This window comes from Balaenoptera physalus (assembly GCF_965194825.1).
Source record: "Balaenoptera physalus genome assembly, chromosome: 3".
Classification (NCBI taxonomy): domain Eukaryota; kingdom Metazoa; phylum Chordata; class Mammalia; order Artiodactyla; family Balaenopteridae; genus Balaenoptera; species Balaenoptera physalus.
Window position 1 is genome coordinate 83020566 of NC_138890.1, and position 16978 is coordinate 83037543.

At 42.5% G+C, this 16978-nt stretch overlaps 1 protein-coding gene across 2 annotated transcripts; it reads left to right on the top strand.

Annotated features, from left to right (window-relative positions):
- On the top strand, positions 1 to 16560 carry TICAM2 (TIR domain containing adaptor molecule 2). Of its 2 annotated transcripts, none has more exons than XM_082455806.1 (2): positions 1 to 990; positions 13806 to 16560. In XM_082455806.1, exon 2 carries the CDS (start codon positions 13822 to 13824, stop codon positions 14455 to 14457), a length of 636 nt encoding a protein of 211 aa, XP_082311932.1. In that variant the 5' UTR covers positions 1 to 990; positions 13806 to 13821; the 3' UTR covers positions 14458 to 16560. The 2 variants fall into 2 exon arrangements, with proteins under 2 accessions (XP_082311932.1, XP_082311931.1); XM_082455805.1 differs by having other exon boundaries at positions 2 to 990; positions 13695 to 16560.
- The last annotated feature ends 418 nt before the right edge of the window (positions 16561 to 16978 follow it).

The following is a 16978-nucleotide window of genomic DNA, read 5'->3' on the forward strand; positions in this document are numbered from 1 at the left end:
GGGGGTGGGGTTGGGTGGGGGGTAAGTGGTTTCTGAACTGGGTTCTTTAGGAATAACTGGGATTGGGAGCCTGAGATAGATATGGTAGGATAACATATTTGGCTTTATCAGGCATTTTATCCTTCTTAGAATTACTTGGTTGCTTTCCTGTTCTCCCTAACTATTCTGCGGAGTTCCAGTCTGTTTCGGCTGTTCAAAAGAATCTGAGAAAGGAATCTTTCTCAAGGTGGCTTTTGGCTGGTGTTGAGAGTGGGGAGGTACTGATACGCCACCACCGCCAACCAGGGATGTGGTTGACTGCAGCAGTAGTCAGAGAACCCCAAAGAGAAAGGAAGAGCCAAGGGACCAACTTGGAGGACCCGGAGAGTCGCTGTACCTCGGGAAGGGTCTTAGAGGGTTTGTTTGGGTGAGACTGGCTGTTTCCTTCCTTTAGAGTCTAGGGGCTTCTGTTGTGAGCCCCGGGCTCCGCTGCAGGCTCCATGCTGGGCGCGCTAGGTAGGCGCGGAGGCAGCGACTGCAGCTCCCACGCCCGCACTCACGTCTGTAAGGAACAGACAGCTGAGTCCCTTTCCTTCCGGGCCTCCAAGTCGGGCCTCAAGGGACATTAAAAAAAACAAAACAAAACAAAAGCAGCGCAGGGACAATTACCCTGCGCGAGTTCCCCTCCTCCGCCCTCCCGCCCTCTCGCCCTCTCGCCCTCTCCTTCCCGCCACCCAGAGACTTCCAGCCTCGTAAAGCCCAGACTCCCTCCGGCGGGGCCGGCCTGCAAGGGTTAAGTGGCGGCGCGTCCCCGACGGGAGGGGGCTCGGCGGCCCCCTGACTTCCGCACGCCCCGCCTCGCGCGGCGCCGGGCCGCGGGCGTGGGGCGGGGTCTGCGGCGCGCAGTGGACCGGCCGCCTCTCCTTCCCGACCCCCACGGGAAGTCGCGCAGCGCTCGGCGGGCGAGGAGGACGGACCCGTGGCGGAGGTGCTGCGCCGCCCGCCTCCCCGGCAAGTAGCGGGCGCCCGGGCGGGTGGGCTGGGGGCCGGGCGGGCGCGGGGGTGGGCGAGCCGGCCGTCCTTCCGGCAGAGTTGCCTCGCTGTGAAGGGAGGACCCCGCAACTCTCTCCTGTCTTGTAAATTTCATTTTGACTAGGAAACCTATCTTTTAGAGAAACCGCAGAACCCTAAGCAAAGAGCCCAGCGTCTCAGAGGGCTTAAAGGTTCTGTGGGAGCCTCCGCCAGGCACACTTGAGCCAGTGCTGAAAGTTTTGGTTTTGGTTTGCTGATTTGGGATCTTGTCCCAAAGCTAATTTGGATAGAAATAATTTGGGCTGGCAGCTGTGAGCTTGTTTTGTTAGTTAGGACCTCTCCAGTTTTTCATGGCAGTAAACTTTGGTTTTAAAAGTCTTTAAAAATAATCTTAAATAGTGCGTGGTTATAGAGATAAGCAACTTCATTTTATGTCTCACTGAAATCAGAAAGTAGATGGGCATATATAGAATAATGCCTTACATTCTCCTGGAACAAAGTAAATGTTATTCAGATGTCCAGCTGTATGTTGGATGTTTTGCACCTCATCTGTTGAATCATTGGCTCCCTGTGGTATTTTTAAATTTATTCGTTTAACAAATACCTGCTGATAAATCACTTGCCTTTAAATAATCCCCGCTAGACCAAATGTCTCCTCCTAGGTACCACCCATTTCTTTGTTCCCTTTTACTTAAAAGGACAAAAGAAAGAAAGAAAAGAAAGAGAACGAGAAAAAGGTCTTTGGAAGACTTGCCTCCAAGCCTTTATTTCTGCTCCTCCTGTTTCCTCCTCCACACTCTCATCTCAGGCTTTTTGTCTCCATCACCCCCATGTCGCTTGTGAAATCCAGTGTCTGTGTACATTTCCACCTCCTATGACACAGTTGTTCGCTCCCTCCTCCTTGATATTTTTTCTGCATTTGGCTTCCAGGTCACCACCACCTTCTTCTGCATTTCCTTTCACCTCACTGGTCACTCTTTCTGTGTCTCCAGGCTTTTCCTTCTTTTCTCAACCACTGTTAGACTGCCACAGTGCTTGGTTCTTGGCCATATTCTCTTTTGAGCCATAACTTTCTCCCAAGGCAATTTCTATCCCAAGCCATATTTCATGACTATAAATAACATCTATAAGCTGATGACTTCCAAATTTTTCTTTCTAGTTTTACTTCTGTCCTGAGCTCTAGACGCATGTGTCTAGCTATTTGCTCAACATCTCCACTGGGCAGTCTGATCAGCATTTAAATGTAGTGTGTCCAAACAGAATTACTGATACACACCCACACAGTCCTCTTCTGTTTGCCCCTCACTTACCTTCCTTATCACACACAGGAAATGTTACTGCCATTCAATGAGGCTGAAACTCTAGGGATCGTCATCGACTCCTCTTTTCAGCTCTGACCCCACATCCAAGCATCCAGCAAACTCTGTTGACTCTACCTTGAAAAGATAGCTCAAGTTCGACCACATATTATGTGCCCTCTCTAACACAAACCACAATTCTCTTTTACTGGACAACTGTGAAGACTCTGATTTGGTCTTCCAGCTTCTACCCTTGCTTCTCTATAGTGTTTCTCCAAACAGCAGTGGTTTTTTTAAAATCTCTAATCAGAACTTTCACTTCCCTTCAAAACCTTCTGGTGGCTTCTCATCAGAATCATAAAAACCAAATTCTTACAATGGCTCAAAGCCCTGTGTCATCTCACCCCTGACTGCTTCCCTGGTCTTATCCTCTGCTTCCCACCCGTCACCCACCCCCCGCCCCGCCCCGCCCCGCCCTCAGCTGGAGTGGCTCTGATCTTGCTGCTGTTCTCCTTGCCTGCAGCAGGCCTCTGCTAGGCCATGGCAGGCTGTACACCTTCACTTTTCTCACTCCCCTGTTCAGATACTGCCTCAGGGGTTACTGCCTTAGTCCTGGTAACATCTTGTCACTGATCCTCTGGGTTGGTGGCTGTTAGATACTGAACGCTGTTCTCTAATATTCCACGAAGCTTATGGCACCGTTAAATCCTTATTGGTTGCTAGGACTCTCTAATATTGAAAGTGCACAAGCAGCTTTCTCTTGAGTCTCACTTTGATAAGATGTACAAGTTTTCCCTTTTATAAAATGTTGTTCCTGGTTTGGAGAAGGTTTGCCCTTTAAGGCTAGTTCTCATTCTTAAATATTGAAAATGAAAGGGAAATACTCTGTTTACTGGAAAGAATATGCAATATTTTTTTTTCAATTCCTTTGCTTCAGTGGGAAGCAGTAGTCTCTGATTCAGAACCTTGTTGAGTGGTACCAGTAACAGGTAGTTTTAATGGGAAGAAGAAAAATGAAGGCACTTGTTCAGAGAATATTATACACATCTTTAAGTTGTGTAGTGACTGAGCCAGTGTCAGAATAACAAGAATCATAGCAAGATTCAGTTCTCTTTTTAAAATATGTGGGAATGGAAATGAAAAGCAATATTTTCATCTTCACGAAAAGCTGTTGGGAAATAAAAGACCGTGTAATTTACATAATGTTTATTTCTTATTTTAATCCCAAAGAACTAGCTCTGTGATGTTACCAGTAGAATAGGTACTATTAAGCTGGCCAAAAAGTTTACAGAAAAACCTGAATGAACTTTTTGGCCAACCCAATACCTTCCTCTCTTTTAAAAGAACAGAAAAAAAATTTTTTTCTCATTTCAGAGTTGGGATTTCAGATGCTTGAATAAACATATACAATAGAAGATTAAATAAAATTTTAAAATAAAGGGATTTGGAATATGGAACAAAGAGTAGGACGGTTAAAGGAAAGCCATGAGTGAAATCATGGTCAGATCTCCCGCCCCAAGCTTCTGTATGTTGATTAGACAGCACTCATCGACCTGGACCTTCCTAACAGCTGAGAAAAGAGACAGGCTCCACAGATGAAAAAGACAGTGCTCAGGGGAAGACCAGTTTGTGTATTTTTGTTTTTCTACCTGATGGAAGCAATTTTTTAAAAATTAGTTAAACATTTACTTGCTCAAGGATCTGTTTTAGGTACTGTGGAGATGAATATTCTGCCTTCTAGTATGTGTAATTAAGTAAGATATTGGAAGACCCCTGTTGGGTTTAGAGTTAGCAAATCCAGAAAATTTGCATATAGATTAAAAAAAACAAAAACAGGAGATCAAACAGAGTTAAACCTGGAGGTGAGCTCAACCCATCCAAAATGTGCAGATATGGCACATAAGGTATATACTATTTGAGGCATTAAGTGAATGTGACCTCTATTTAAAAACAAAATCTAGAGAATAATGTATTTACTAAGAAATCTTTTTTTTTTCCAGATTACATTATCATTGTAGAAAAAGGGTGTATAGATATAGATACATGTACATTCACACATCTACCATACACAGCTAACCAATGTTAACTTTTTGGTATACTTCATTCCAATCTATTTTCTCTATAGTTTGTTTTTACAAAGTTTTACAGTATATTTTATTTTATAGTCTATTTTTTTCACTTATTGTTATGGAAGCATTTTCTCATGTCGTTAAAATAATTCGTAACATTCGTAAACATCTTGATGATTTAATAGGGTTCAATCATATGAAGAATATGACATAGTTTATGTTGCCATTCCCTACTTTTTGAACATTTTGATTGTGTGCCTCCAATAGAATGTTGGCTAGCCTATGCTACTATGTACAAGTTCTCTGATAAGGAAATATAGTCATGTAACTCATACTTCAGAATTGCAATAAAATGTTTCCATAGATCCTGTGACAGGAGAAAGCTGAGCAAGTTTGAGAAACAAAAAAAAGACACACATGTAGGGAACTGGGGGAGCAGAGGGAAGAGAAGCACGAGATAAGCTTGGAGCTGAAGGAGCCAGATCCTGCAGGGCATCCTTGCCATATTAAGAAATTTTGATTCTAAGAGCAGTAGGAACCCATTGCAGGGGTGTAGATGGTAGTAATTTGATCAGTTGTATGTACTTAAAAAAGATCGTTGTGGCTGCTGAGTGGAGAATGGATTAGACTGACCAAGAGTGGCTATAGGAGACCGATTAGGAAGGAGCAGTGTAGTAGACTAGGGGAGAGATGTTGATCTAGAGTGAAAACGCAGTGGGGAGGGAAGTGGAACATTTTGAGATGGGTTTTGCAGGTTGGCTTGCTGACAGCTTGGAAGTGAAAGTGTAGGAATGGAAGGGGAAAGTGTCAGTGATGCCTGAGGTTTCTGGCTGTTGTAACTGGGCAAATGATGGCGCCATTTTCCATGGTGGAGAAGTCTGGGAAAATGAGGTGGAAGCTACCTCCCAGGCCAGCAAGGAAGACAAGTTAAAAGTGCTGTGCGATACATATTATAAGAAATATGAGCAGGATATTATGGGCAGCCGGAGGAGGAGTACTTAACTCAACCTGGAGATCAAAGGAAATGCATTCAGCCAAATATGACCCTGGAGCTGTATCTTGAAATGAATGTACCATATTTATATTCACACCGTTTTTAAAAATGTAATGTAATTTCTCATTAAAAAATCCATACATTTGGATAGGCTGGTCCCTATTCTGATTGAGTCAATAATTTGTATGCTAGGGATGATAAAGAGCTATCTGTTCAGCTATCTCTCAACTTGAAAAACTGTGTTAGGTCTTATATTTGGAATTGTCTAATTCATTCATTCATTCAGAAGGTATTGTTGAATGCTGTCTATGTGCAAGACTCTGGAGATACAGTGACAAGCAAGACAGATTTGGTGTTATCCTGATAGAGTTTACAGTCTAATGGGAAAGATGAGAAACTAAGCAGATACTCAAACATGTAATTAATTGTAGTGTGACTAGAGCCATGAAGGGAAGATATAGGGTTTTAGACTCCTACAGATCCCTAACATTTCTAATGCAAGCTTTGGTACCTAAAATGAAAAATACAGGCACTAGCTTAGTTAGACTGTAAGTATCAATGGGTAATATTTGATAATTAATCCTTTCCTTTATACTGGGCCTTTGCTATCCTTATGGATTCTGTGCAAGCCCCAAAAGAAGAAAATAAATAAATGACAGCTGACTCTCAGTAATGTTATTTCAGTAAAGAACAGGTGGATTCAAATTCTACCCATCCTATTCCTGAAGATATTGATCACCCTAGTTGGGATTTTATTTTAATAAAATATTTCCAGTGTGAAGAAGCCTGAAAGAAAAGTCTACGTGTTCCTTGTCTGGCTGGCTCAGGTCTATTCTGTTGGGTCCTGACAATGAATACAATGGGTGATACAGGCCACACGGCTCCTGTTGGAACTATTCAGTTCTGCCTCTGTAGCATGAAATTTGCCATAGGCAATACAGAAATGAATGGGCATGGCTGTCTTCCAGTAAAACTTTACTTATAAAAACAGGTGGCAGACCATGTTTTGCTGCTGACCTGCTGTAGTTCCCTGGCCTGGATTTGGATGTTGTATCAATCATAGTTTTGTTGCAGAGAACAGAGTCTACTATAGCTAGTTTAAGCAGAAACGTGTACATTAGAGGATATTACAAAATGTACAGTACCACTGGGTAAGTTGAAGAGCTAGAGTCCAGATTGAGTTTCTAGGAATACCTCAGACCACCACCTACCGAACTGGTCTAGTGGCGCTGGAGCTTTTTAAAAATTTATTTATTTATTTATTTTTGGCTGTGTTGGGTCTTCCTTGCTGTGTGCGGGCTTTCTCTAGTTGCAGGAAGCGGGGGCTACTCTTCGTTGCGGTGCGCGGGCTTCTCACTGCGGTGGCTTCTCCTGTTGCGGAGCACGGGCTTCAGTAGTTGTGGCATGTGGGCTCAGTAGTTGTGGTGCGCGGTCTCTAGAGTGCAGGCTCAGTAGTTGTGGCACACGGGCTCAGTTGCTCCGCGGCATGTGGGATCTTCCTGGACCAGGCCTTGAACCCGTGTCCCCTGCATTGGCAGGCGGATTCTTAACCACTGCGCCACCAGGGAAGTCCGGAGCTGGAGCTTTTGCCACAACCACGAAACCTCCTGCCAGATCAGCAAGCTGCCAGCTCTGAATCACACCAACCCTGCTAGAGTCTTAACCAGCAAAGTCACTGCCTCATGCTCTGCCTCCCTTCATATTTAACTCAGACTAGTAAGTACATCTGATTGGCAGAACTTAAATTACATCCAGAACCCTAGCTTCAAGGAAGTCTAGGAAATAGAGCTTTTAGTACTTGTGGTACAGGAAGTACAGGAAGGTTCACTAAAAGGAAGTTGGAATAAGTTTTGCATGAGCAAATCTGCAGGATCTGTTACAGAACGCCCCTTTGGCTACTTAACATCCGTAACTTCCCTTCTTTCCATACCTAAACCTCCAGACGATGATAGCAAGAAATGTGCTCTCTTCCAATATAATGCAGCCATCTCTGATAAAAAAAAGCAAAGTGCACACTCACCTTCTCCCAAAAAGCTAAAACCCAAAGTCCTGTAGGTCACCACATCATCTGCAGTATTCATCACAGACATTAGCCCGGGACCTAGCACCCTCAGGAGTTAGGTGGCCTCTCTCCTCTCCCAGGGAAAGGGGGAGTAGGAGAGAGAGCTGCCCAATGACCAAGAGGAGAACAGCTCGGCTCTAAGAAGCTCCCATCCATACTTTTCATTCTTTCTCTCTACTAGCCAGTTCCCTCCGTTTCGAAGCATTCTGAGTTTCTCCTCTCTTCATGAAATCCTCTCCCCACCCTATGTTCGTTTGTAGCTGTTGGCTTCTTTCCTTCTTAGCTAAGCTTTCCCCTCCCCCGCCCCCTCATCCTCATCCTCTAGACTCTTGAGCATACTGGTGACTCCCACCATCCCCTGGAACTGCTCCGGAGAACCTCAACGGGCTCAATGCCTTGGATGCTGACCACTGCTCGAGGTACTCCTGCCTTGGCTTCCGGATTCTGTGCCTGATTTTCCTGCTCCCCGGGTGCCGCTCCTCCCTCTCCTTTATGGGTCCCCCTCCTCCAGGTGCCCCTCAGGCATTGATTCTGTCTTCAGCTCTCTTCCTTCTCTTTTCTTTCTGCTTGTTTTCAGTTACAGATTTGAGCTAGTGTCAAGCTTTTATCTCCCATCGAGATGCTCTCCTCAGCCTCGGACCTACATGTGTTAAGTACCCATTGGACAGCTCCTGTTCCAGGTCACAGGCACCCTAAGCTCCCTGTGTCCCAAACTGGATGAACTGGTCAACTACATCCAACCCCCACCCTGCTTGTCTCAGCAAACGACTCAGCGAATGTAACAAGGCATAGACTTGGGAAGCATACTTGATCCTTCTTTCTCCGTCACCCTCCCAACCCCTGGCACCTCCTACATATCTTCATCTCCACCATAACTTCCTTAGTTCAGGGCTCTGCTTTCTCATCTAGGTTATTGTAACAGCAAAATGATCCTAATACACTGTGCCCTCTGGTGCTTCAGTGTTTTTTTTTTTTTTGCAAATGGTGCTCCCACTGCCTGGAAACCGTCCGCCTCTCGGCCTTACTGATGCAGTGCTCCCCACTGCGTGTCCATCCTGAGTGCTCTGGTAGCACCTGTTATTTGAATGAAGCACCAGTGCAGTGAGTCCTAATTATCTGCTTATCCTGGGTCCACATCCCTAAAACCCAGCAGGTCTTGGTGCAGAGTAAGTTTTCAACAACCCTTATTAATAATGACAAAACCTATTTATTAATTGAATTAAGCAAAGAAACTATTAATTTTGTATGTACTTCCCACAAGATGGTGCTATTCAGATAGGAAAAAGTTCTCCGGGGCTAAAGGATCCAAGAACTAGATGCCTAAATGTTTGTTAAATGTGTTACATTTCAGAGGCAGTGATTTAAACGCATAAGCTTTTTCTGTGGTAAACACATGGACAGGTTGAAAATGGTTTATGCATATGTATTTTATTATCAAGTTATTACTGATCATTGTTTTACTTACTGCTTTTTGGGAGCCTCTCTTCCCAAGTGGTCAAATTTTTTTTTAAATGGAAACAGTAACTCTTAATTCTAGGGCAACAAACTTTTAAGGAAGGTTGTATTTGGGTTTTTCAGAGATACAGGACCAATAGGTTTTATAGAGAGAGAGGAGGGAGGGTGGGAGATTCATTTTAAGGAATTGGCTCATGTGACTGGCGAGGCTGGCAGGTCCCAAATCTGCAGGGCTAGAAACAGACAGGAGATGACTTTGCAGTCTTGAGTCTGAAGGCTGGAAACTCAGGTGGAATTTCTATGTTGCCGTCCCAAGGCAGGATTCCTTCTTCTTTGAGGAACCTCAGTATTGCTCTGGCCTTCACTTATTGAGTAAGTTCCACCCACACTATTGAGGGTAATCTTTACTCAAAGTCTACTGCTTTATTTATTTTTAAAAATAGAAATATAGTTGATTAATACAGTATTATATTAGTTTCAGGTATACAGCATAGTGATTCATTATTTTTACAGTTAAAGTCTACTGCTTTAAATGTCAGTCTCACCTAAAAAATACCTTCAGAACGACATCTGGGCTGGTCTTTGGCCAAACAACTAGGCACCATAGCCTAGCCCAGCTGACACATACAGTTGACTCTCACAAAGGTCTTGGTGAGGAAAGTAAACTTTGTATGAAAGAGAAATTCACACTGATGTTTCACTTTTTAGTTTGGGACAGGGGAGAGAGGGCTGATGGTTGTAACCACCCTGAGGAACCTCCTGGGAAATTTCTGCATGGAGAGGGGCTGTCCTGGGATAGGACCCAACGGGTGCTGCCCTGACTGTCTTCCAGCCACGGAAGTCTTCTGCTGGGAGCAAGAGTACACACAGACACTAATCAGCATTGGGTAGGGCTGAGGAAGAATAATAACCTTGTGGACACGGTAATCTCACCCCAGTGGGCTCCATCCTGTATCATTTACACTACAAAATGAGATTGAGGTTTGGGGCAGTCCTAAGGAAGGGGTTTTGCTTCCTCTTTTACTGAGAACAATGAAACAGTCAAAGGGAACTTCTGCAGGTGTCCTGTGCCACATCCACTCACCCCCCTGTAGGCACACAGCTTAGTTCTGCCTTCTCTTATTGCTGCTAAAGTAAAACCGTAAAGTTTTCTTTGGCTTCTTTGTTATGTATGTAATAACAATATTAACTGCTAACATTTATGGAACACTCTTCTAAGCCATTTGATCTTTGTAAAAACCTTAAAGGTAGGTATTATAATTATCACCATTTTACACATGATGAAATCAAAGCACAGAGATATACGTGCAGTAATTTGTACAAAGTCTTGCAGTTTTTTTTATAGTAGGGCTGGGATTTACATTCAGGCAGTCTGATTCCGGAGCACGTAGTCTTAACGAGAATGGAATTTTTTATTTGTCTCTTGCATGCTCTGATTCTTCTTTATCTTCTTTCTTATTTCCTGTAACATCTGTGCACACTTGCCCAGTGTGCATATATGCCGTGCTGTTCTTTTCATCTTACTCCTATTGAATGTGGGGGGATTCCTTTGGCACCTTCTTTTGCCTAGATATACAGTGAATACATTCTGGACTCTCTTTCCTTCTTATCCTGGACCTGTTGATCTTCCCTTCAGAACTTCGGTTTAAGGGCTCCATCCTGATGGGTTGTATCTTTCCACATTTCTGTTGCCCTGAAGGGATGTGATTAGCTCAGTTGGGCTGTGGTCAATAGTAATTGGTAGTTTTGGTCTTAGATCTTTTCTGGGGCAAAGGATGGAGGTGGAGGTGTCATTCTGTCAAGTGAAAAGCAAAACAAAACCAAAAAAGGTTCAATCTTACAGAGAGCGATTTGGCCAAATCTATCACTATGACAAATGCATTTGTCCTTTGATACAGAAATCCTGTTTGGGGCAGTTATTCTGCAGATGACCTTGCACATAAATGACCTTTGTACAAAGTTATTCATTGCCACATTGTTCATGATAGTAGCAGACTGGAAACAAATCACGTATTGAAGAACGGGACAGTTATGGTACATTCACATGCTAGACGATTATGTAAATAAGAGGAGGTTCTCCGGGTGCTGCTATGGAAGGCTCTGAGGTTATATTACTAAGGGAAAAAGCCGTCTACTATCTATCTGTCTATCTACCTACCTACCTACTGCTGTTTGGCAGTGTATGTGTATATATACAGTAATACTTTGTTTTAAAAAAAGGAAAGAAAAAATATATGTATTCATGAGGAAATATTGGAAGGATATAGGAAAAACTAATAAAAGCGGTCACCAGTAAGAGGCCATGGGGGCAACAGGATGGATGGGGAAGACAAGGATGGGAGTGGGGCTTTTCCATATAAATATTTTCCAAGTTTACCCTTCTAAAAAAGTAAAGAAAGAAATGTCCACACACACACACACACACACACGTTTTTATTCCTGTGAACAGTGGTCCTGTGTGCCTCTCCCCTGCAGCCACCTTCACTCTCCTCCCGCTTAGCTGAGGGGAAGGAGCTGAAACCTCAGTGTTTTAACCCTGACGCTAACTGTCCCTGATGGAGGAGGAGAGCACGGAAGAGGCTTCACAGGATTCTCCGTGCCAGCCTTCTCCCCTCCCCTATTTCCTTCTGCGTTCCCCCCGCCTTCCTTCTGTTCTCTTTGTTGATGGAGTTAATTGGCTCCGGGTGAACACAGGTTCTCCCCCTTCCTTCCAGCCTTGAGAACGCCTGTGAAGAATCTGGACCACTTCCCCGTCTCTGACTCACGTGGTGGTGGGAAAGGCAGACCTCCAGCGCAAAGCTTCCCGCATCTTTTCCCCTTGGCTAGCTCCTGACTCTCCTCTCCAAATTAGAAGGTTATGGTGAAGTTTTCAGACATTGTCACTAATTTTCTCCTCGCTGGTCTGCTTCGGGTGGGGGTGGGCAGGAGTGCTTGGAAGTTGGAACAGCACATCATAGATTTCTGGAGTATTTTGCTGTTTTTTGCTGACCAGCGTTTAAGAAAAATGAGACGTAAAATTGTAATTTTTCTTCATAATGTAATTCTTTTGTTGTTTATTTTTGTTTATCTCAAAAGATTCTGTGTTTGGACTCAACACACCATTTTACCTTAGAAGTTTTCAACACTTTTTAGTGAAAATCTTTTATATTACTTCACATGCACTCATCTGCAGCAGCTGGTGATTAAGATAATGAAGTTAAGTTGGTTTAACAAACCTATCTCAATGAATAAGTGAAGATCATTTTAATTGACACTTTAATAGATTTCTCTGGATAGTTTTTTTTTTTTTAATTCAGGGGAACCTACTTTCGCAATTCTGCATAGTAAAACTTTTTTAATGATACAATAAAAAAGTCAGCAGTTAATCCTAACCAGTGAAGAGAGTCTGAGTTCATTTAGGTTTATTAATTGGGATATCGATAGCATTGGAGGGTTGTCATGCCTTAGACTACCACTTGGTGGCTGGCACAGTATACTGTGGATCAGAACCTGAAGTACAGACAGAATAAATGACAGGCAATAGCCAGCAATTCCTTCACTATTCACAGGCAGTAGCAAACCCTTTCACTCCTTATATACATTAGAAAAAAATTCCCTGTGTTTTTCCTTGTTTTTTCTTCCCATAACAGTTTTTCACCATTTTTGCTGAATGGTTGCTTCTAAACCTGACATATTTTGGCATATGTAGCTATGTTACTTAGGTCATAATGAATAAAATTCTAATTTCTTCTTGAACTCTGGTCTTTGCCAATGAACAATAAATAAAAATGCTTTAGAATATAGCCTATGGGCCCATAGTTTGAAAACATGGAATTTATAATTATTCTAAATTTTCTGTCTTTTGATAAAAAAGAATCCCCCCCTGAAACTGCCTGTTTGGGGGTTATATTAACAACACTGCCGACATTATCTGAAGATTTATTTAAATTAGATTCACATGGAGTACCTTTCTTTCACAGCTGATCTAATTCTTCCACTCTGAATTTAGGATTTTTAAAATAAAAGGAGTATAGACTACAATGATTGTTTGTTAATTTCACTGGCGAAAATCACAAGGCTTTGTTTCCAGATTTCACTTCCAAACCAAGATGTTAATTTCTCCCTAGGTGAATAAATGTTTTCGTAAGTATTCCCAAGATTAGCTGGAAGAGATATTCCTTACTTTTCACAATCCTTATTATAGTTTCTCCACCAGCCCCACTACAACACGGCCTGATCCTAGACAAACAAAAAAGCTCTGAACCCGTGACTTCTGGGCAACAAGTCGTTTGACATTTCAGATCTTCTCTTCTGAGTCAGTAGAGCTGCTTGCTAGCCATCTTTAGGATATCTGTATTCTGTTTTGTATTTGTGTTTGATACAAAAATAAATTTTGTATTTAATGTTGGAATATTCTGTTTCTTTAGGTTTTCGTGTTTCTAGCTTACACAGTAATTTGGTTATGGAGAAGTTGGATTTAAACGCCATATGGGTAGAGTTGATATGGTACCTTTTCTCTAAAATACCAAAGTAATTTATTTTAATTTGGAGGTTTATAGTGTGATTATAATACCATTTAAAATTTCCACATATCTCCTGTTATATTAAACTGGACCCTCTGTTTAACTTACCCTTGACTACCTGTGGTAGCCCTTGTGAAGCTCAAAAAAGACCAGTGATTTCATTTCCCAATGATCTGTTTGGCAATTCTTTCTTAGAGAACTTTATATTATAATCTTTTTGAGGTTTTCGGGGTGAATGAAATTTTCCATTTTTAATGTTTTGATTAAGTTTACGGTATTCTGCTTTGTTATTTCTCCTTTTAGAATGAAATGAAATGCTGAGAAATAAAGCTTTCCTATTCTGATTTGGATCTTTATAATGGGTATCGGAAAGTCTAAAACGGATCCCTGCCCTCTTTCTCTCTCTTGGGGTAGAAGCCACAGTGTGGATATGAGTCAAAGACATCACAAGTCAGATTCCAAGAAATCTGAAGAAATCTCCCTGAGTAATGCTGCTGCTCATAGCAATACAGCGGAGATGCCAACAGGGGAGCAGGAGGGAGCCAAGGGAGTGGAGGAGATGCCAGAAGAGGAAGAAGAAGAAGAGGTGTTCCTCAAGTTTGTGATACTGCATGCTGAAGAAGACACAGACGAAGCCCTCCGAGTCCAGAATCTGCTGGAAAATGACTTCGGCATCAAACCTGGAATAATCTTTGCTGAGATGCCATGTGGCAGGCAGCATTTACAGAATTTGGATGATGCTGTCAATGGGTCTGCCTGGACAATCTTATTATTGACCGAAAACTTTTTAAGAGATACCTGGTGTAAGTTCCAGTTCTATACGTCCCTCATGAACTCTGTTAACCGGCAGCACAAGTACAACTCCGTCATCCCCATGCGGCCCCTGAACAACCCCCTGCCCCGAGAAAGGACTCCCTTTGCTCTGCGAACCATCAACGCCCTGGAGGAAGAAAGTCGTGGCTTTCCTACACAAGTGGAAAGGATTTTCCAGGATTCTGTGTATAGGATACAGCAAGCTATATGGAAAGAGACCAGAAATACGGTACAAAGGCAATTTATTGCCTGAGATGGAACACACAACACACAGCAGGCTCTTGTTCTGTGAAACAAATGATTTATCTGCACTTGAGAAAGCAGATTTCTAGGAAAAGTTTAGATGAAAGAGAACCTTACTCTTACAGGAACTTATGGAGCCCAAGAAAGGTAAATTTCTGCAGGACAGTCTGTAGAATTGTACTTTTCGATGTTTCCATAAACTTGAAATTGTCAGTTTCAAGAACTCTGTTTCCTCTCACAGTTTTCCTAGTTCATGATTACAACAAAAGATATTTTAAATTCATATTCCTCGTATTGAACTTGATCAAAACCTTCTATGATAGACATTTAAAAAATACAATAACACTTTGATTTTGTTCTCAAAGGAACCGCAGAAGAAAATGGCCTCGAGCGATCCGACCGCCCTCACTTTCGAGGCACCTCTCATGAATGTTGCAATAAAGCGTTCCCGGTGTTGTCACCCAGAAATAGGGATAGCCAGACTAGAACATTTAGAATGTTGAGTGCGGAAAAATATGAAACCCAAAATAGATGTGAGACTGGTAGGGCTCTTTAAAAGAATCCAATCAAATGTGTTTCCTTTCTGCTGGAATTTGTATATTTGGAGGCAGTTCCCACCACTGATTAGTGGCCCATTTGATGGTATTGTGGTCAGGGACTTCGTGCCTGGTGTTGACATGACCCCTGGAGCTGGAAGCTCTCCATTGTTGGTCATTGTGTGTGACCAGGAGCTTCTGAAAGGTGTATGTATCCTTGGCCAGATGTTCTCCTTTAAAATCAATAACCTCTCCTATGGCAGCTGTTAAACATTCCTCTCTCACACAATGCCCTATCAAGGAAATATTTCTCAGCTAGGTGATCACAGAGCCTGACTCTGTGTGTGTATGTGTGTGTGTGTGTGTGTGTGTGTGTGTGTGTGTGTTGTAGGTCACTTTCAGACTTGGGATGGAAGTGGGAGATGCGTTTTCTGGCATCCTCTTCTAGTGCCCCACACTCATAGCAAACCAGAGGCCCCAAGCGGACCGGGTCCTGTCTTTCACAACCCTTCTGCCCCAGCTGAGGTTGAGGGAGAACCATCAGATACAGACCAGGGACGAGGCGGAGTGTGAATCAGGTCACGTTGTAATGAGAAAAGCAGCAGATGGGGATCAGGAGACCTGGTGGTTCTAGCCCAGTCTCTTTCACTGAGGATGAATGGGACCGTGGGCAAGCTATTTACCCTCCTTTATCTGTGAAAAGAAAGGATTGGATTGATGAATCTGTAAAGGCCTTTGTCCTCTCCCAGAATGTGAATAACTAGGAACCAGAAAAGGGAACAAGCAAAAAAAAAGAATTGTGTAACGTGATTTTATAATATAATAGATGCAGGAGGCTTCATATATATGCTCACAAAGAAAGGCTATTGTATATTTTTACAGTGTAATTGATTTCTAATGCTTCCCATTACACTTTTATAGTCACAGAAAAATATTACAGTACGTGCTTACTCAGATTTTTTTTTTTAATTTTAAAAATTTTTTCTAGGGACCCTTGAGCAAAAACATTCTGCCCTGTTTTTCTTTCTCTTTATTCCCACTTCTCCATATCCCTTTCTAACACTAGGGTCTGCTCACAGCTTTCTACAGTCCACCTCTTCATAGTCATGAATCAACACGTTTCATAATCCTGCAAATAAGTCAAACCTCCCCCACTACTAGTACTTATCAAAGATGAGATTCTTCTCATTGTGTGGTGACTTAAAAGTTCCCTTCTATCATATTAGCGTACTACTCACTTTTTTTTTCAGTTCTAATGATAAGCATTCATTTTTTTTTTTTTTTGCCACACTGCTTCCTGTATCTCCAATTTCATATACAAATAAAACATTAACCACCCGCCCTGCCTGCCTGCCAAAGTTGGAGCACTTAATGCTGGATGGTGATTTTTAAATAAGTGTTTTTATTTTTTACCTTTGACTAATAAGCTTATTTCCAAGTCCAGTGAAGATTGTGGAAAAGTGTTTTGAAAAGAGGCATCAATCTGTACTCCTCCACAGAGCACCAGGCGCAATGTCTCACTCGATTTGGAGTTACATATATATATTTTTATGATGAATAAAAATGTTAAGTACTGAGTAACTGTCTATGCTGAAATTAACTGTTGTAATAAGGGATTATCAAAATAGCTAAACTGAGGATGAGAAGAGGTAAAGGTGTGGCCCTGGTCGTGTGAGTGTGTGTATACGCATGTACACGTGTATAGATTCAGACTTACAGGGAAATTCTGTAAAATTTTGCCACATGCTGGAGAGCATCCATTTTGATCGTCTGCGGGTCTCATTGCCCACCCTGGAGCTTCACAGAAGAACCTGAGTTGTGCCTTGTGTGTCAGGATTCTTTCAGCTGTAAGAAACAGAAAAGCCAATGCCATGTGACTTTTGCACTATAAGGAAAACTTACTATCTAACCTAACAAGAGGTCCCCTAAGGTATGGTGCCTCAAAGGTGTCATTAAAAACCCAGTTCTTGGGCTTCGCTGGTGGCGCGGTGGTTG

Bases quoted from the DNA above. Each gene is read 5' to 3' on its own strand.
- TICAM2 (XM_082455805.1), top strand. From the start codon at position 13,750: ATGGGTATCGGAAAGTCTAAAACGGATCCCTGCCCTCTTTCTCTCTCT.